The 22,101-nt window shown below is 38.2% G+C and overlaps 1 protein-coding gene across 15 annotated transcripts in view; it reads right to left on the minus strand.

The window, feature by feature from the left end:
* Positions 1 to 22,101, minus strand: part of LOC141389763 (uncharacterized) — a 282,798-nt gene that overhangs the window by 6,167 nt on the left and 254,530 nt on the right. For 2 of the 15 annotated variants that reach the window (XM_073961773.1, XM_073961772.1), the window contains 6 exons: positions 20,489 to 20,700; positions 19,966 to 20,426; positions 19,497 to 19,892; positions 16,257 to 19,427; positions 9,040 to 9,204; positions 8,563 to 8,948 (listed from right to left, as the gene is read on the minus strand). In XM_073961773.1, the coding sequence (XP_073817874.1) occupies positions 8,563 to 8,948; positions 9,040 to 9,204; positions 16,257 to 19,427; positions 19,497 to 19,892; positions 19,966 to 20,426; positions 20,489 to 20,700 (4,791 nt within the window). Of the gene's footprint in view, positions 1 to 7,515; positions 7,771 to 8,562; positions 8,949 to 9,039; positions 9,205 to 16,256; positions 19,428 to 19,496; positions 19,893 to 19,965; positions 20,427 to 20,488; positions 20,701 to 22,101 lie in introns of those variants that run through there. The other 13 variants (XR_012409164.1, XR_012409163.1, XR_012409161.1 and 10 more) reach the window with 13 other exon arrangements.

The raw sequence follows: 22,101 nt of genomic DNA on the forward strand, positions 1-22,101 counted from the left end.
AAGTCCGATTTGCTCGTTTATACTCGCGAGGTTACTGGTTTAAAAAAAAGTTTACTCTCCACTCTTTTGTTTTATTTGCGAGCACTCGCGAGTACTCCTGGTTTAAAAAATAAGAGTGGGAGTAAAAATACTCAAAATAGAGTGCGGGTTTACTCGAAAAGTAAAATCGAGTAGGAAAAATGTATATATTTTTTGGTCGTTTGTGTGTTCGTGTGGGAACAGTTTTTGAAGGTGCGTTTTTTCGCGGTGCACGACTTATGGAACAAAACGTTCTGTTTATAATTAAAGCCATTAAATAAGAATAGTTGGATCTTGTGACCGAGTTCCTTTTACCTTCAGTCCCAGGGAGCAGGATACTCTTTAAGACCCTTTAAAAGGATATTAAGCTAATGTTTCGAAATGGGCTGGCTGGTACGTACGTTAACTCTCGAACGGATCAACTGATTGAAATCAAATTTTGCGCTTCGTAATATTTTGTCCCAGCTTAGTTTAAGTTTGAAGATAGGCCACATGGGTCCATTTATTCAAGCACCTCCCCCACAAAAGTTCGAAAATGTTCAGAAAAATTATGTGCACGATAACTCTTGCAGAGAGTAGCCGATCTGGTCCACTCCTTCGGGTACTTTCCACACAAAATTTCGGAATATTGCTGTTTAAGACCTCCTCTTGAATCGTTTTAGTTTTTTTTTTGTAACAACTTGCATTCGCTGCCCCATTACGACGTTACAGCATTTTTTTCGGGCCTTCTATACTTCCTAAGAACATAGCACGAAAGCTGTAAAAAGCCGCTAAGGAACAATGTGTAATTGATGTTGCGTACGACAACGCACAAGCTTAAAGCTAGTTCTAAGATGTGCCATATCAGTCAACTCCTTTGGATACCTCCCCCACAAGAGTTCAAAACTTTTCGCTAAATTTTTGTGCACACGATACTGACCGATTTGGTCCATACTTTGCACATCGTAATATTTCTACAAGACATAGATAAGGTTATAATATGGACAATATAAGGGATATTGCAGAGGAATGCAATAATCGGTTTTTGATTATACGGTTTTCGTGAAAAACTTAAAACTCGATTTTCGGTTAGTCGATTATTTGAAAGTCGACTTTCGATTATTCGTTAACAGCAGAAAACCGATTATAATCGAATATAAACCATTTTCGATGATGCGATCCGTGATGTATATATGTATAAAAAAGTACGGTCCATTACGCGGTTTTAGCACACCCAATAGTCAACTACGTCTAATAGTCGTCCACGAATAATAATAGACTACGACTAATGGTCGTCTACGAATTGTTGACTCCATCTGTCGAAAGTCGATTAAAAATAATCGATTATCCGGTTTCGCACAGTCAATAGTCGACTACGACATTTAGAAATTTTGCGGCTAATAATCGATTACCCGAAATCGATTTTACGTATCCCTAGACAAAATATGTCAGCTCCTTCGGGAATGTGTAGCTTATGACCTTCTCTCGAATCGTTTTGATACTTCTTGCAACAGGTTGCACTTACGGCTCCTTTTAAGATGGTACACGTTTTTTGAGTGGCAAGTCCATACTTCTGGAGTAAATGACCCGAAAGCTGTAACAAACCCCTACGGCCAGCAAGTGTAGTAACTGATGTGCACGGCAACTCTCGAACCAAATACTGTGTTGGTCAACACTTTGCATATCGTAATATTTCTTCGAAAATATTTCCTAAAACCGATTTGGTCAAAACTTTGGATCTCGAAATATTGTGTCCAAACTTTTATGTTCAAAAGTGGACCCTACGGTTCAACATTTTTGTTTAAGTGTAGTTAAGGGTATGTTCGCTTGTACCAAGCGGTTCGCGAATCTATAAAAAATTATTAATGATAATTAATCAAAAAAAAGCACGGGTGAATGCTTTGAAGTGGCAGCCCCACTACCATCCTAGGATACTATGGACTAATCACCCATTTATTCGAAACAAAACGATTTACGAAATTTCTACAAATGAAGAAGAAACAACATATCCCTCGATGACGACAATTGGCACACGAAAAAGGACACGAATTGCTCAATGGAATGTTAGAACGTTCAGAGAGGCATCAAGATTGGCGCAAGTGGAATTTTAAATGCAAAAATATCAAATTGAAATACTAGGAGTTAGTGAAATGCGATGGTGCAAAAGTGATAAATATCAAACTGCAAACGGCAACTTAATCTTGTATAGTGGAAAAGAGACAAAACACGAAAGCTACACCGCTTATACTACACCGATTATACTATCAAAAAATATAAAAAGCTCTCTGAAATCATGGGAAGCGGTAAGCGACCGCATAATATTAGCACGTCTACAAACGAGACTGAAAAAACAACTTTGCATAATACAATGCTACGCTCCAACAGAAGATGCTCAAGAAAATGTCAAAGAAGAATTTTATGACAGGCTAGTCTCAACCATGGACAAAGTACCATCAAGAGATATTTTAGTACTCTCTGGCGACTTCAATGCCAAGATAGGAAACGACAACAGAGGACTAAACAATATAATGGGGAAACATGGAATGGGCGAAAGAAATGATAATGGTGAACGCTTAATAAATTTGTGTCAAACATTTAGCATGGTCATTAGTGGGTCCATTTTTCCCCACAAAGAATTACACAAATATTCCTGAACATCCCCCAATGGTAATATCAAGAAACAGATTGACCACATATGTATTCATCAGCGTTGGCGAAGCTCACTTATGGATGTGAGCACAAAAAGAGGTACAGATATTGACAACGATCATGAGCTGATCGTAGCCACAATTAAAATAAAATTGAAAAAGAATAATAGAGACGCAAACATCCGGCGGCAAAGGAAACATATCGACGCTAGCAAGCTCAAAAATGAGGATAAAAGAAAAGAAGTAGGCGACCGCATAAGGGAGAAATTGGTAGTGAGCAATAATAATCAGAACTGGGAAGATGTATGCAGCGAATTCAGAGAAATCGAAGAAAAAACAATAGGATAACGAAGAAATACTGAGAGGAAGGTGTGGATCACAGATGAAATATGGAACCTTATTGAAAGTAGAAACCAACTTAAACAACAGATGTTAAACGATCAACGACAAAGTATAATGTACAAAAACACAGCCTGTTAAACGAGCCGCTAGAAATGATAAAAGACGTTACCTAGAATCGATTACAACCGACGCAGAGAGTGCTGGCGCAAACTTTTTGAGATAGTCGGAAAATTAACAAACTGTAAACTTAAAAGCAATAGAGGAATTAAAGATGAAAACGGAGAACTAATAACTGACACGGAAAAGCAAACCCACATATGGAAACGGCACTTCGAAAAAATTAGCAGCACAGAGGACAACGCCGACGAAATTCAACACATTAAAAATGAAAATATACATAATATCAACGAGGAACCCCCATCAATGAAAGACATTATTAATGCAGTAACGGCCCTGAAAAGAAACAAATCGCATGGAGAAGATGGTTTACCAGCGGAGCTATTGCAAGTAGATCCCACAGCATTTGCATCCATTATTCACCCCTTTTTATTGGAGATGTGGCACAGAGAACGGCTGTCGATAGAATAGACTAGAGGAGCTATAATTAAACTACCCAAAAAAGGTGATCTGACCGACTGTAATAATTGGAGAGGCATTACAATATATAAATACAATATATAAAATAACCGCAGTAATAATAAATAAAAGACTACACGGCATTGAGCAATCTTTACGGGATGAACAGGCTGGATTCAGACCACACCGCAGCTGTGTCGACCAACCAAACACCCTGCGGATAATAATCGAACAGTCGGTCGAATGGCGCTCACCTCTATACTTGTGCTTCGTTGATTTCAAAAAAGCATTCGACACGATCAAACGTAGTGCAATTTGGAAAGCACTGGGAGATAAAGGAGTACCTATAAAGATAATAAAGATCATAAAAGCGATGCACGACAACTCCATTTTTACATGTTTGCCATGACGGTTTGTATAGTGACGCATTTAAAACCAATAGTGGAGTAAAACAAGGCTGTCCCCTCTCCCCTCTACTGTTCGCAGTTACCCTCGACAGCATAATGTCCGAAATCAGCAAAAAGAAAAGAGGAATCGTTTGGGGTCTCCACCAACAGCTCGAGGATCTAGACTTTGCAGACGATATATGCCTCATATCACATAAGCACCAAGACATGCAAAACAAATTAATCGACTTGGTACTACTTGCTAAGAATAGTGGACTGCATATTAATATCCAAAAAACAAAAGCTATGAGGATAAACAATCAAAATAACAACAAACTATATGTAGGAAGCAAAGAAGTAGAATACGTAAATAGCTTCTGCTACCTTGGATGTGTTATGTCTGTAAACGGAGGAACGGAGGAAGACGTCAAATACAAGCTAGCTAAAGCCCGAGCGACTTTTGGAAGACTAAACAAGATTTGGAGATAGCCGCAAATTACACTGCATACAAAACTGGATAGGTCACACTCTCCGGAAAACTCCAGCCAGCATCACAAGATACGCCCTTGAATGGAACCCCCAAGGAAGCAGAAGACGTGGCCGACCAAGAAATACCTGGCGCCGTACAACGATAGCAGATGTCGATAGAATTAACATTTCATGGGAAGAAATAAAATCACTCTGTCATGATAAAGCAAATTATAACATTATTGTAGAAACCCTAAATAAAGGAAAAAAAGGGTATCTTCGAGGATCCTTTGCAAATTTTTACCTGTCGTAGTGTCCCTGTTTACAGCGATAATATGTTTTTCGTAGGCAAGTACATGTTTCCTGATATTATGGTCCAAAGTTCTAAATTGTATGGTGACTAACTGAAATTACTGGCAGGCGCGATATCTATCGAGAAGAATGTCTCCAAAAAAAAAATAATGGCAACTTCAAAAATGCACTATTCCGGTCCATTCCCTCAGAAATAATTGTTTCAATTAACACAGGCTGAGGGTATATCTCTGTCGGCAAAGCCGGCTGTTAATTTGTTACTTGTTAGAATACCTTTTCATAGATGATATTTAAAATAGGTCTTCTTTTGGGGGTCTTCTACTTATAGATGACCCTGTGAGAAGATGGGATATCTATAAATAGCTCATTTGTGAACCGTTTCTTGACACTTGTGAGAATAAATTTCCATGTGTGAAAAATTGTATCAAGGTCTGACAGTTGGAAAATTTCTTTTAACGTGACGAACTCTGATTTAGTGCAAAATCAATAAGTTATTTAAAGGCTGGATTTTTTATACCCTCAGCCTTTAGGCTAAAAGGGTATAACAACTTTGATACGGCCAAAAATGTGCCTCATCGAAATAACGGCTTTAGACCCCAAGTATGTTTGGACGAAATTCGTTTCAGACAATTTGGAGTCGATTTAGCCATGTCCGTCCGTCTGTCTGTATGACTGGCTGGTGCGCTCGATAACTCTCAAACGGATCAACCGATTCGAACCAAATTTTGGGTATCGTAATTTTTTGTCCAATCTTAGTTCAAAGATGGGCCTTATCGATCCACTCCTTCGGGTACCTCCCCCACAAAAGTAAAACATTTGTCTGTAAAATGGTGTGAACGATAACTCTCGAAGGGAGCGATCGATTTTGTCCAAACTTTGCACATCATATTATTCCTTCCAGATATAGATTGGGTTCGGATATTGTCTATATTGGTCCACTCCTTCGGGAACCTCCCACACAAAAATCGGATAAAATGGACTTTAACAGCTTCTCGGATCGTTTTGAAATTTCTTCCAGTAGGTTGTCCATGCGGCTCCCTTTACGACGTTACAATTTTTTTCTTGCGCAAGTCCATACTTCGTGAGATATTGGGCAAAATGTTCTAAGAAACCCTGACGGCACTACCCAAAATGACAAATCAGCAAGATAATTCTTGCAGGGAGTTTCTGATTGATGCAGACTTTGCACATCATATTATTCCATCCAGTCATGCATCAGGTTGGAATATGGACTATATCGGTCCACTCCTTCGGGTACCTCACACACAAAATTCGGATAAGGTGAAGATTAAGACCTCTTCTCGGATCGTCTTGAAATTTTTCAGCAGGTTGCCATGCGGCTACCTTTGCGGCGGTACAATTTGTTTCTTGTGCAAGTCCATACTCCCTGAGATATTGGTCTAAATGTTCCAAGAAACCCTGAGATAATTCTCGCAGGGACTTTCTGATTGGTGCAGACTTTGTAAATCATATTATTTCGTTCAATCATGTATCAGGTTGGAATATAGGACAAAATTCAAAAAAAAAGTGAAGTTTAAGAGCTCCTCTCGCATCGTTTATATTCTTTTTTCAGTAGGTTGTTCTAGTGGCCTCATTTAAAACGGCACAATTTTTTTCCGGGATAAGTCAATACTTCCTGAGATAATGGTCCAAGCTCCAAAACCCTGCCAGTACATATTCAAACAGCTATCGTGCAAGATAACTCTAAAACTTTTTCAACCATTTCTCTCAAATTTATTTTAACGTAATTTATTATTTCGAGTTCTTTACGAAGAAGTTTGGATACCAAAAATGTTTCCTATATGTCAATGATTTGGTATAGTCCCACATTATCAAGAGGCCCACAAAATTAATATATTTGATATACGACATAATTATTGTGTTTGGTTTTTTTTTTTTTTTTTTTTTTTTTTGGTGAGTCTGTGGCTGAGGGTATATCTCTGTCAGCACAGCTGATTGATACTTTCTTACTTGTTTCTAAGTCAAATCGACTGTTAATTCTATTATCCGTATTTACAACTTCGTACTATTTTGTTGTTTCATTCTTTCGTCGGTATTTTTATTACTTTGTTTGAATGGGTTTTATTTAATGAGCGCATAGATATAGTTGCCATTTCAGTGGATGTTTTGAGGAAGATACGAGGTCCGTCTTCCAGAAACATCCGTTCTGACTAATAAAAACTAAATAAATATTAGCACGCTGTAAGGTAGTTAGTTGGCTATCAGATCGTCATCGTCCCTTAATAGAGAAGTAAATAAATCTGTTCGCCAAATAACTAAAGTTGTTTATAAATAAGTAAATAAATCATTGTAAGAAGTCGGGGTTTTGAAAACAGCGAAGTAGTATTGTACCAATATTTTCATTGGTATAATCATCGAGGAATGTTTATTAGGGTCGTACAAATTATGTTTAGATATGATAGGCTCATAAAAAGTTGAGAAAGCTCAGTGTTAGCAAACTCAGTAAAATGCCAAGAGTGAATGAGGGGAAGTGAAAAAAGCAGAGTTGTAATTCAAACAATCCAATTTTAAAATATAAAAAATATCGTTCCGCAAAAATTTCTTAATTTTGTGTTTTTATATACAAAAGATACAATTTTGAAGTAGTTAAAAAAATTACCAATTTTTAGATTGAATAAAAAAACGGAACACGGAGAACTAAGAAGAATGAAAACATGGCTTTTGTGATTATAAATAATTTTTTGGGAGGTTTTGTTGTTTGTGGAGGAAATGAGAAAACGGAAACAAAAACGAAAACAAAATTTAACCATTCTGGTAAAACTTACAATTACAATCCAAGTTGTTGTAGTTAGGCTGGTCTAATAATATTGGCTATAATCGATCATGACGAATTTAATAAATTAATTTGAGTTCGATCGATTTGAGTGTTTGATTTCAAATTTGTTTTGATTTTTTTGTTTGCTTTGTATTGGGGAGCTGAACAACAGGATGTAATGTTGTACTGATACGACGTTGAACGAGGATTTTTTTATACGATTCAACGATTTTGCTTAAAAACTTCTATGAGCTGTGAATTTTCGCTTTTGGATGTTTGTTTGATTGGTTGTTCAATGTTCAAAAATATATAAAGAAAATACATATTGAAAAAATACAACAACATAGAAACAACAATTATTAATATTTATACTTTTTTCTTGTGAACAAAGCTAATTTGTTTAATGGGGAGGGGGATAATATGGGTAATTAACAAAACAATTAAATATAACTGAAAATGGACTGGGTGGAGGATTTCATCTATTAAAGCAACGATGTAAATTTTTTTTCAACAAACACACACATATTTCTACAATATTTAAATTTTAAATTAAAAATCAACTACAGGCTAAAAAAAATAAAAATTTTCTAGGAAAAAAATTATAATTCAAATGAAATATCTTATACGTGCAATTCCGCATCATTTCTAGTAATAGCAGTGAGCTGCAAAATTTACAAATTATAAAATAATAAAAAATGGGAAGGGCTAACTTAGGATTCATAATTGAGAATGCCAAAACTCGTCAATTTGTAATTCGAGCTGACCAGTAGTTTTGCCGTATTCACATCATGTTGAAACGGCAATTTCAAAGGAAAAACAAATTGAATTCAACTCAAACCCAAAATAAAAGGGAAAATAGAAACAAAAAATCATAACGCAAACTTCAACCAACAACTGATCAATTTTCAAATCACACAAAACTTTGTCACTAAAATAATATTATTTGTTTGTTTGTTTAAAACGTATGTATGTTGATATGTTTTTGTAGCTTTCTTTTATCGTTTCGTTTTAACAGTGACAGAACAGAACAAGGAATGTGATGTTGGGGGAATCTTACTTGCCGCACACCTTGCAGGGGAATTCGGTAATATCTTTATTGGCTGTATTGGGATCTTTGGAATTGTTGGCGGCAGCGGCGGTGCTAGCCGACTGTGACTGATTGCCATTTAGTTGAGTTGATTGTGAGCTATTACCACCGCTCTGCAAAGGATTTTGGTGATGGTTGTTGCTGTTGCTGCTGCCATGATGATTAGCTGCGGAGGATGCTGTTGCATTGGGATTAGTGTTGTTTGTGTTGTTATTATTATTATGATTATTGGAATTGTTGCTAGCATTGTTATTATTACCATTGCTGTTTTGGCTATTGCTGTTGCTATTATTATGCTGGCGACCATAGGTATGTATGCGTGTATGACCATGCAGGGCAGCTTTAGAAGAAAAGCTCTGCAAAAATATGCCAAGTTTGGATTCGATTTTTGTGTTAAAGCTTAAGTGTTAGGAATGGGATGAGGCGCAAATTGCTATTGATACTTACCGCTGAACAATCAGGTATTTCACACACATACGGCTTGGGATCAGCGGCATGATGTTGCGGTTGTGGTGGTGTCTCCGTTTTTAGGTGGGTCACTTTATAGTCCACGCATAGTTTCTTCCAGAAATAATACATTTGTACACATTCACCAGTGGTTTTGGAACCAAGCTAGAAAAAAGAAAAACATGGAATTAAAAATGGAATGGAAAGTTGTTTACTGTGATCTTGGGTACATTTTTGTCGTTGTCTGCAATTTTGAATTTCGAACGGTTTGGTATTATAAAAATATAATATTTTCTACAGTTTTTTGTTATTTTGATCTTTAAGAACCGTTCATAGACAGTTCGTATGTTCTAGAAAGTCGGTCACTGATATTTCTGCTACATTATTATATTTGTTGTTTACTTGAATTTGGAACGGTTTAGTATCTGTGGACCAGAACCAGAGAAAAAGGGGAAAAAGGCATTTTTGCTTCCTATGTTCTAGAAACCTGTTTATTGACATCAAAGGTACATTTTTGTAGTCGTTTCTTTTGCATGCATTTTGATCGGTTTGATACCGGAGAAAAAAATTATAAAATAAATTCGACATTGACTTGAAGACGAAGTGGGTTTTTTGTGTTCACGATTTTTCTTCTTAAAGACAGGAGCTACAATTTTGCCTCCTAAGTTTAAATGATGTAAGCCCGACAATATGATGATTTACAATTCACTCACTCACATGCTACTCTCCCGTATTTATACCCACTCGCTAATGCATAGACTGTTCTAGCATCCTCAATTTAGGATGTTCTCCAATGGCGGATGTGCATACCATTGCACCACGGTGGCACCCAATGATATGGGACCTACTTTATAACATTGAGTCCGAACGGAGTGTTTTAAGACACCACTTGTAGAGAAGGCTGGAATACTCAGATCATGTTAGTCAACATTGCACTGAGAGGATTTGCTACCGCCGAAAATTTGGGGTACGCGCTTACCACGGCACCACTCCGGCTTCCCCGAGAATAGTAAATACGTAAAAGCTAAGTTAACTTGAAATTGATGAATGCAAGTTGTATAGACCTTTGGGAATTTCAAACCATCCAATAAGTTTAAGAATTGAAAATAAGGCAACGGATTTGTATAAAAATCGCATACAGACAGTATTGTATCGGATTCATCAACCAATACTTACAAAGAATACTTTTTTAATATACTTACCAAAACATCCTAATGGTTTTTAATAACTCCTACAGGGTGATCGCTCATTATTGTCACCAGATACACCTTCATAAAAGGCGAGAACAGAGCAACTTTTTGGAATTTGGCTTATCAAAAGGTTAGAACTCCAAAAGTAATATTGCATAATCAATATAAAGTCTGAGTACGAAATGCATGTTGAACGTAGCTCCATAGGGCATAACATGGATTTCCCCAGAAAGGGTTGTAATTTCGAAACTATTTATCCTCTATATTTGCCGTATTCTACACCACCCACGATATTAGATTATAATAGGGTCTCTAAATCTATTTTTACTATGTTGTTCACGTCGAAGGCAAAACTATTCCAACCACAAAATAAACCAAGAACTTTTACGTTGCATTTGAAACCTGGTCCTAATATTAACATCTGTCAGAATCCCGGCCTATGATCAACTGCAATGGAGTGTCTCTTCATTATTTATTTTTATGTTTTAATGTGGTATTTATATAGAATGAATAGGAACTACACCGATGTAATTTCTAATGTTGAATACAGTTCAAGGACTTCATTCCCCAACTACTACACAAGAATAACGTCAGATGTCCCATCAAACCTGAATAGTTTTTGCTGAAGTATGCTCAAACTTATGTAGTCGTTTCAACTTGTATCGGGCAAACATTGATAAAAATGTAGGAAACATCGGTTCAACCAGCATATATTAGGCCGCTCAATTCGCTGCATCTTTTTAAATGTCCGATCGAACCAAACCGACCAACTTTAGAATAGTTGTGGTGGCAGCCACATTCAATGCGACATGAGTTCAGTATGATATGCGTAGCGACTGCTTTCATGTCGTTCAGCGGTTTTGACAGCCATAGTGCTTAAAGGTTTTTGTTGCTTACGAATTTGTGTTTTCTTCGTGGAGCTCGGAAGCGTATATGGCATCTTGTTTCTTCAGAGATTGACCATTTCGGTTCACTCTTTTGGGTTACTTCGCAACAAATCTTTAAATTCTTAATTAAATACAGTTTAAGGCATGTTCAAGGATTGTTTTGGAATTTTTAGCGAAGCTAGTCCTTGTGGTCCTGATAACAATTATATAATTTGGGTCGTAAGCAAATCTTTACTTCCAAAGATAACGACACAAAAACTCTTCAGGGGCGAACTAAAATGACTAAAAAGCACAAAGCAAAGAGCGAGTAAGTAAGTTGGTAAGTCCATGTTCCTGAAATAATCCTGGAAAACCCTAAATTGACCCACTAAAATGACTTACATTGGTCAGGCCTTTGCAAAAAGCAATATTTTCCTTAAAGTTCAGTTCAGCTCCATCGAGTATCTTCCCGAAAAATTGCAATATTTTCACATAAATTCATTTTAAGGGCTGTTCGAGCATAGTTCTTAAAATTTTCCTGTTTACAACGACGAAATAATGGCTTGAAGCTTTAAAAGACCAAAAAATTGTTTTTTTTTTTTTACAAGATGTTAGGCGCAATACTAGGATCGAGTAGCAATATTAATGACAACAGCAGTATAAAGTTTTCTAGTGGAAAAAATACTTCCCGGGATGTGAGACCGAAATATCTCAGTATTTAGAGACACTCCCTACAGTTAATTCCAGGTTTTTACGGCCTGTAGTCTAGTGGTCTCTATTACAACGCTATAATTTTGTTCTTCATACTTTCCTCGTTATTGGCCTCATGTTCTAAAAACCTCGTCCAAGTGAATTTTATTCCTATAGACCGTGTTGAATGGATTTGTTTAGTGGAATTATGTTCACTGTTCGTGATACCTACCCCATAAATGCCTAAAAACGAAGCCTAGAAACTTTAAAACTATTGTCACGAATATGATATTTTTATACCCTCAGCATTTATGCTAACGAGAGTATATACACTTTCATACGGGCAAAATGTGCCTCATCGAAATAATGGTTTTAGACCCCAAGAATGTTTGGACGAAATGTGTTTCAGACAATTTGGAGTCGATTGAGCAATGTCCGTCCGTCTGTCTGTCAGTCTGGCTGGCTGGAGCGCACGATAACTCTCGAACGGATGAACCGATTCGGTTCAAATTTTGGCTTTCGTAATATTTTGCCCAAACTTAGTTTAAGTTCGAAGATGGGCTATATCGGTCTACTCGTTCCGGTACCTCCCCCACAAAAGTTCCAAAATGTTCGGAAAATTTGTGTGCATGATAACTCTTGAAGGGAGTAACTGATTTGGTCCATACTTTGCACATCGTGAAATTTCTACCAGACTTAGATGAGGTTCCAATATGGGCTCAATCGGCCCACTCCTTCGGGTACCTCCCACACAAAATTTCGGATAAGTTCAGTTTAGGACCTGCTCTCGAATCGCTTTGATTTGTGTTGCAACATCTTGTATTCACTTCCCCCCATACGACGGTACAAGTTTCATTAGGGGCAAGTCCATACTTCCTGAGAAAATGGCAGGAAAGGTGCAAAAAGCCCCTATGACACCTTGTGTAGTGGTTGGAGCGCAAGATAACTCTCGAACGGATTTGTCGATTCGGTACAAAATTTGGCCTTCGTAATATTTTATCAAAACATAGTTTAAATTCGAAAATGGGCTATATCGGTTCATTCCTTCAGGTACCTCCCCCACAAAACTTCAAAAATGTTCGGAAAAATTTTGCGCACGATAACTCTTGAAGGGAGTGACCGATGTAATCTATACTGTGCACATCCTAATATATCTACCAGATATAGATCACTTTCGAATATGGACTATATTTGTCTACTCCTTCTGGTACCTCTCATGCAAAATTTTAGATAAGTTCACTTTAAGACCTGGTCTCGAATCACTTTGATTTTTGTTGAAGCGATTTGCATTCGCTACCTCCATTACGACGGTAAAAGTTTTTTCAGGGGCAAGTCCATATATCTTGGGAAAATAGCCCGAAAGTTGTAAAAACCTCTACGTCACCATATGTGGCGGTCGGAGAGCACGATAACTCTCGAACTGTTCAACCGATTTGGTCCAACATTTGGTCTTCGTCATATTATATCCAAACTTAGTTTCATGGGCAATACCGGTCCACAACTTTCGGTACATCTCCCCAATATTTAAAAAATGTCACTAAAATGCTAGGACGATATCACTTGAATGTGGCAACCAATTTGGTCCAAGCTTTGGATCTCCTAATATTTTATCAAAATTTAGTTTAACTTCTAAAATGGCCCATATCGGTCCTCCCTAAAGGTACCTGCCCTACAAAAGTTCAACATTTGTGTCTTAGTGCAGTTAATTCCTAATCCACATTTTTGTCGCCAAGTTCAAATGTCCAAAAAGGGCCACAAAATTCTGAAGATACCTTAAATACATTGATCTGTCCGGAAGTGAAAGTTTCGCTTCACATTGGCTGAGGGTATATATCTGTCGGCAAAGCCGACTGACACTTTTTACTTGTTTAAATACATTTTAGTAAATGTCACATACGAAAAATGTTCTATGTTTAACGAGCTATAACTTTATAGTAACACCAAATATCGACAACATCTTTGAGGTTTGTCCTATTTGAAGTGTTCTCAATAAAATAAAACCATAAAATTATAAAAAAGTCAAGAACACATTTTTCGATTTTTGTCCACTGAGGCAACACTGTGCGTCGTTGGCTAAGAATGTGTACGACAACCTGTTCGAAAGCCGTCGTGGGCCACAGCAAACAAATTAAGTGATCGAATCTCGTCCAAGAGCCGTCGTGGGCCAGAACATAAGGAAAAGTGACCGATATCTCGTTCCAGAGCCGTTGTGGGCCAGAACATATGAAAAGTAACCGAAATCTCGTTCAAGAGCCGTCGTGGGCCAGAACATAAGGAAAAGCGCTCGATACCTGGTTCGAGAGCCGTCATGGGCCAGAACATAAGCAAATAATGCCTTATCTTGGTCAAGAGCCGTCGTGGGCATTGACGCCAGTCTCTAGCAAAAACTTCATCACACCATAACCCGGAATTTCGACTCACGGCGGATCTGTTCTTCGGGGTTCTTAATATACCACCAAAAGGAATTATCTCTTCCCCAAAATGTGTGTTCACAGTGTAATCAGAGTTGTGTGTACTCCCAGAATTTCATTGTCCAAGAAAGATATCTGAGAGAACCTCAAAATATGTAATTATATTTTTTCCACAAAGATCCCAGAAGGGACAAAGGATACCTCTCTTGTATCACAGAGTGCTATGGATATTATTTATCTCACAGTCCGTACGGCGCACAGTGGTTCAGAATTTTTTTTTCCTGGTCAAAATTCTGTAACTTTTGAACGGATATAGATATTTTCATAATTGTTTTGTTATTTTTTGTTAGACAGATAACACAATCAGCTTTCCGTTGAATTATAAGCGTTCAAATTCGGTCTGGTAGTTGCAGATGAATTCAAGGTCAAAAGTAAGTAAGTAAGTAAGTAAGTAAGTTTTTTTTTACTATTTTTCATTAAAATATCTGTGTTGTTGTGTTTTTTATATCTTCTTATATATTAAAGATGTTCAAACGCCAATAAATAAACTATACAAATACAAAAAAAAAAAAAAACAAAAAAAATTAGAAAAAAAATTTAAATTTTTTTTACAAATTTTTCAAAAAAAAAAAAAATTACAAAAAAAATAAATTTTTTTGAAAAATTAAAAAAAATACTCCTTGGGTTTTTATAAAACGTATATAATTCATATAGAAACTCATGTACCCAAAAAATGTTAATTTGTGTAAAAAAGCTGTAATTCATATGGGAAATGGTATCAATAATACACATTTTTACCCATGTAATTTCAATAAATTTAAAAAAGTGTTAGATGGTCGGAACAGGACGGGAACAAAAGTATATATGGAGTGAAAGAGGAGACTTTCGGGCATCTTTCTTTGAACAACAGAACATTGTTCCATGTTGTTCCACAAAATTTGGAATTTCATAAAATGTAGTACCGGAGGAAAAATAAAATAGCTCATGTTATGTAAACGCTACCGTAATTTGGTTAAACTATTTTTAAAAGCCACAATCCTACCTACTTAACAAAAAACAATGGACGCAACATGGGAAAATGTTCGTCTTTAGGGGCACCCCACGCCCGTACCTTGCAATATTTTGACCTAATTTTTTGGTTTCCTTAGTTTCAATATGTTTACTATCGTATCCCATATAGAAATTAAATATATGGGGCAAAAAACATAACATACAATGAATTGTTATAATTTAATTCATCTTCTTTGCCCGATGGCTTTGAATTAATGTTCGGTTGTTAAATAAAATAAATAAATAAAATAAATTTATAAAGAAAAACTTCTTTTTGGCGCCAAAATAAAAAAAAATTGATTTTTGACCAGGAAAATCGTTTCTTGAACCATTGTGCGGCGTGTCCTAAGACACCATTTGTAGAGAAATTTTACATGGAACATTAACCCAATGCAATGGGTCCCCAATATGATGCGCTATAGTTCGCAAGATTAAAGATTCAGCTTAAAAATTATAGAGATCTTTGGAGTACATATCCTTTGGTATCCTTCATTTATAAGTACACCCTGATTTTAGCGATTTCGAGGTTTTTGGTCATATAATTGATTCGGCTCTAATCTTGCATCACCGTTTCTCTGGGGGTAGAACACTTTTTGCAGAAAATTTTCAATGTATGCCTATGTTTCAGATGATTTTACTAATTTCGAATGTCTTGGCCACATTTCCCAAACGATTTTGCTGCAAACTTGTTTTTGGGTTGCTTTGGGAGAAGAAAGACTTTCTGTAGAAGTTTTTGAATACAAGAATAGATTTTTGTATAGCCCCAAAATAACGGTAACAACATAATTTTACGGGAATTTAACAATAAATAAAAATTGGCCAGAGAATTCAAAACATTTTTGGAGTTTTGCTCTTCTGGCTTAACATTTGGAATATATCACACTCCAGACCATGACCCCAAAATTGTGCTAACTGGGAGACATTTCAAGATTTATGTTCCTTCTACACACACATTTTTAATTACATTTTTTAATTCTTTTTCTTAAACCTACTTTTTCATTTTCACTTACCTCCTTGGAAATTTTACTAAACTCCTTGCCATGCTTCTCCAACCCCTTGAGGAAACATTCCAATTCCTGCGATGACCATTTCATTTGGAAAGAATTTGATTGTGTTTGCAAAAGATTCAAGACGGCCGTTGCAGTATTGCCTTGGGCCTGTAACAGGGTGTGCAATGCCACCTCCTCGGTGTGGCTACCCAAGGGAACCGCTGACGATTTACTCAAATCAATAAAACGCATCAGAATCTTTTCATCCCGCTGACATTCCGGATTCCACATTAAATCTGCAGCTACCGTTTCCTCAACATCAGCTACATCCACGTTTTGATTAAATGCAGGTATTGCCGCTTGATAGGCCGAACCCAAATTGACTTTTGATTCATCGGAGAAATCGACCAAACCCACTGGATCATCATCAAAATCATCGAAATTATCAAAACTGAGCAGGGAACAACCCAATTCCTTGAGTACATTGCAATAGAGACCGTGTCCCTTGCGTTCGGGATTAAGTATGGGAGCAGGTGTATAGTGGGTACGAGAGGGTTTGCGTAGCTTCGATTTATAGGGCGATAGAGCCTGATATTTGGAATATGATTGAGAACTGGACGATGAATCGTGGGAGGAGGAGTGTAAACCTCCGGCCTTGAGGCGCCGCTTTAAAATGGAATTTGTTTGATTGGAGAGAGGCTGTAGAGAAGAGGAGTAGGAGCTGTTGGCGGGATTATTGCGTTGAGGCGGCAATATTCTAGATGTTTGTAGTTGTTGTTGTTGAGGCTGGGAATTCAGGTTCAGATTGTTAATGCTACTGCTGCTGCTGCTACTACTGGCTTCTGGTTGCTGTTCTAATTTGATTTCAATTTTATCGGTGGTACCACTGGTGGCATATATTATTGGTTGCATTAAGGCCTCATTGAGAGAATTTATGTGTTGTTGTTGCTGCTGCTGGGAAGAAGCCATGTACTGGACTTGCTGCTGCTGTTGGGATATTTGTAAATTGCCGGGATTCTGGGAGGAGCTTTGTACTTGTGGTGTTATTGTTTGTACATTGTAATGTATTGTTGTTGTTGCTGCCGCTGCTGCTGTTGTTGTGGAGATGTTTTGGGGTAAATTTAAAATCATTTGGTTGACATCATTGGCGGCCTGGCCACCATCCAAGGCCAGTTTAAGGGCCGTTTGTTGTTGCTGCGGAAGTTGTTGGGCGTAACCCATGTTTTGGTTTATGTGCTGTTGTTGTGATTGTTGTTGCTGCTGCTGTAACTGTTGTTGTTGTTGCTGTTGAGGAATGTGTTGCATTTGTTGTAACTGCTGCTGCTGCTGTTGCTGCGGCAGGGAATTGACTATTTTCAATTGACCAAAATCGCGGGGTGATGACGACAACAAAGGATCCTCGGAATTGGGCATCATTTGCGATTGCAAACTCAGGCCGGGCAAATAATACAAATCAATAATATTTTCCTGTTGACTTTCACAGTTCAAATTTATTTGATCCTCGGTTAAAACTTCACGTAACACCTCTTTGACCTCCTCTGCTGTGCCAATGCCACTGGTGAAAAACGACTCTGATAAGGGTGAGGTGGCATTTCTGGAATCGCTTAGGAATTCTTGGTCTTCATCCAAAAATGAAAGATTTGCCTCGGCAAATTCCCGCAAATCACATTCAGTGTCGGCTCCCGAACCACTTAGCAAATCCTCTACCTTGATGTTGGAATCAAAAGAATGATCCTCCAGGACATTTTTCAGTTTCAAGACTCTGTCATTTTCCTGATCACCTGAGTGACCATTGCCATTGCCACCACCACCTCCAAGCAGGGATTCGTTGAAGAAAATATTTTGGGTATCGCCAAAGTGGTGGTTGTCCTCAATATAGGGCGACGTTTGGGTAACATTTTCATGGCTGGAAGGTGGTGTGGGATAGGCCAGGGGGGAGTGAAGAGGAGAATTTAAATTGGGAGCAAATTGATGGCCCTTCAAATCGCCGGGTAAACTCAAAGTGTGGGAACGCAGGTTATTTTGGCTGAGAATCGAAGATGAGGAAGTAGAAGAATTCTGCATAATCAGCTCTTTGGAATGGAAATGTTGGAAATTTGGTAGAGTTTGTTGTTGGCAGGTGTTATGTTGTTGCTGCTGCTGCTGGGAGTCCATAATATTACCGTTGTTGTTGTTGTTGTTGTTGTTACTCTCCATAACCTCAAAGTGTTCGGAATGTTCAGAGGTTGTGGGGGTGTTAATGCTGTTATTTTCCACCTTTATTGGCTCCCCATGGTTACCATCCTCACTTAGCAACTGCATGGTGTCCACGGTTTGCAGCAACATTTCTGCCTCACTGACATTATAGACCTCGGCATCACCAAATAAGCCAGCTCCCTCACTGGTATAGGTAACGGTGTATACCTCTCCACTGTTGCTATCTGAGCCCTGGGCAATGGTCAACGAAAGCGGAGTACCATCAGCCAGAGTAAGATTTGTGGTGGTGGTGTTGTTACTGTTCATCGTTTGTTGTTGTTGCTGTTGCATTTGCTGTTCTTCGCCGGCGGGTTTTTTCATTTTCCCCTTGGTGGTAACCACCTGGACCTCAGAGGGTATTATGACGCTGCAATTATTTTTATTGGTTATGATTTGTCTGGATATACCACCCAGCGGAATATTGGGATTGGGTTGCTTTTGGGTAACTGCAATACGGGTGCCACGTTTCAATAATTCTATAAGGGTTGAGTCCTTGGGATCGGTTGATGTTGATCGTGTGGTCGTTGTGTTAATCGTTGTTACTGCCCCAGCAGCAGCTCCTGCTGAACTGCTGCTAGCAATGGCCTGGAGTTTCGTTGAATTGGACGTAGAGGCAGTGGTATTGGTACCCACTCCTATGTTGTTCATTGTCTTTTGTTGTTGTGGTTGTTGTTGCTGCTGTTTGTTGCTATAAATCTCTATGCTTTGTGGCAGATTCATGTCCTGCATGTGGATCATGGTTTTGGGGGAATTTTTCATGTTTGTTGAGGTTGTCACTTGTTGCTGCTGCTGTTGTTGTTGTTGTTGCTGCTGCTGCTGTACTGTCATTGTTCCGCTATTATTAATCGAATTCTGTTTGGGATTTAAAAAACTATCCAAATCACTAATTGATCTACGCATTGTTGTTGGATTGCCTGGATTGTTATTGGAGGGTGGAGCAGGAACTACAAAGGCACCCTGAAAATAGAACAAAAACAAAAAGTTTCCACCTTTCCTTTTCTAATTTATAATTTAATCCCTCCTTACCTTATTCAAATCTTTACTTCTTTTGCTAATGATTTTCTCCTCTATCAGAGCCCGGACACCAATGCTGGCCGTCTGCAAAGGTGGACCATTATTTTCCTTCTTTTCACTTTTCTTGGTTTCAGGATCCTTTTTAAAATAGCCACCATGTAGGCGCATGTGACCATTTAGGGCGGGTACATTCTTAAATTTGCGATGACAAAGATTGCATTCGACCGGTTTTTGGTCGATTTTTACCAAATTAAAAAGTTGGGGATTTGACATGGCATTGGACAAATCAATGTCGATTTCTTCTTCTTTGATTTTGGTGGTGACAACTGTGGCAGCCTCTATAGTGGGGCTATTGGAGTCTGTGGTAATTTCATCCACAGTTATGGCCACATTTTGGGAGGAGTTGAGCTAAGGAAAAACAAACACAAAAATATTCTAGTGTTGCCCTTCACCAAACCGCTTCCACCACCCTGTTACTTACCAACTGCATATTCCAAGTTCTGGGCCTTGGTGTTTGCACCTGTTGTTGTTGTTGCTGCTGCTGTTGATTTGTCGCTGGCTGGGGATTTGTATCTATCTTATACGATTGCGAACTGGTGGGTGAAGATACTGTAACCTGGGCCGTTGTCTGCTTAGTTTGCCGCATAATTTTACTTATCAAATCCAATTGTTCTCGAGTCAAACCATCTCCTTCCATGTTGCCACTATTATCGGTTAGAGTTATTGTGGCCCCCGGGCCAGAGGTTATACTACTTGTTGACGACATTGAGGATGTTGTAGAGGTGGGCGAGAGCAGGGTAACACCTGTTGTCTTCAGTGGTACATTTAAAGCTTTCAATTCTTCTTCGGTTAAAGCTAGACCAGTGGCGGCATCAACCACTGTGCCACCATTCGAAAGATATGTTCCTAAACAGGTGGCACCATCCGGTGAACTGGCATCACCTGGGGAAGTAAAATAATTTTTTTTTAATTTTTGAAGAATATTTTCATGAGAAATTTCTTACCGTTAGCCGTTGCAGGGGATAAACTTAAATTGGAATTGGAATTATTATTTTGCGATCCTGACAATGTTTGATTTTGATGCGGTGTTACAATGCCAGCGTGATGATTTTCAGTATGTCGTCGCAGGGAACGTGCATCACAATATGATTTGCCACAACCTTCAGCTTTGCATTCGTATGGCTTCTTATTTCGATGGGTCATCATATGTCCATTTCTGAAAGAAATACAAAGAGATCGAGATATGTATAAGTTTTCATAGACAAGCCAAATCGCAAAAAAGTGAGATCCTATTCAATCTGCCTGCCAACGTTTGAAAGAGAGAAGACGATCAATTTTGTATAACGACAATGCTTTATAACACAACGGACGCTCAATAAGTATAATTAACAATGGCTCCAACCTGATACAGATAGGCCATTGTTGTCAGCGCAGTCCAGCAGCGTTTCGTTGAAGACTATATTCTGCGTATCGAAAAATGGTGGTTGTCTTCAATATAGGATGGAGTTGGGGTAACATTTTAATGGCTGGAATGTGGTGTTGGATAAACCAAGGGAAGTGAAGTGGAGAATTTGAATTCGGAGCAAATTGATGGACTTCAAATCGCTGGGTAAATCTATATGATGTAGGAACCAGGAGTAGTATGAAGCTGGCGGTTCTGATTACAGATTCCGATGACAGGAGGCTAGGAACCGACAAGCAGGAACCCATCTACGATTACGTCCGTCTGCGTCCAATATTGTAAGTTATGTTCATATTATCATGAATATTTTGAATTTAATAAAATAGACGTATCCTCGGAAGCCTCATACGTGTATCCTCTAAATAAAGTTTTGGATCCTAAGTCTGCATGGAGGAAATCTGTTTCAGACAATTTGGGGTCCATATAGCCCTGCCCGTCTGTCTGGCTGACTTGAGAGCACGATAGCTCTCAAACGGAACAACCATTATATTTTGTCCAAACATATTTTAAGTTCGAAGATGAGCCATATCGGAAGAATTTGTATTCGAATCGTCTTAGAGAAACAGGTCATTAGTTAGTTCGAAAATGAGCAGTAACGCTCCACTCCTTACGGAACGTCCCTTACAAAATTTCAAAACGGTTTGTGCCAACATAACTATATACCAAGTCTTCACTCTATGGTACCAACCGTTCGTGGACTATAAGGGCATTTTCACCAGCCCAATAAGATGAATGTTGACCCAAGCCATATCTGATTTTAGTATTCCTGTAAAACTGTAATAGAGGAAGAACGTCTTTACCGCAGGTAAAAGAGAGAAAAAGAAAAGAGGAAGCGTGAAAAAATCCACATGTACTGGAGTCGTACAAAAAAGAGATAGAATTATGATATTAAGTGTATACCATCCGGCCAGAATAAGGTAAATGCCTGCAGTAGTCGAGTTGTTCAAGCTATCAGCGAATTAGCACCATCAGGCAGGAAATAAGCCGTCTTCGATGATTGGAACGGGAAATCCTATGTCCAGTCCACAAGAAGGGAGGTAAGGCTGTATGATCAAACAAGCGAGCCAAGGCTATAGTGGGGTCGGGGCCGACTATGTGATACCCTACACCACTACCCCTGTGCATAGCTTTTAACTGGTAAAATTTAAAATGTTA

This window comes from Musca autumnalis, unplaced genomic scaffold, assembly GCF_047663935.1.
Source record: "Musca autumnalis isolate F117 unplaced genomic scaffold, ASM4766393v1 scaffold_1, whole genome shotgun sequence".
In the NCBI taxonomy this organism is placed as follows: Eukaryota; Metazoa; Arthropoda; class Insecta; order Diptera; family Muscidae; genus Musca; species Musca autumnalis.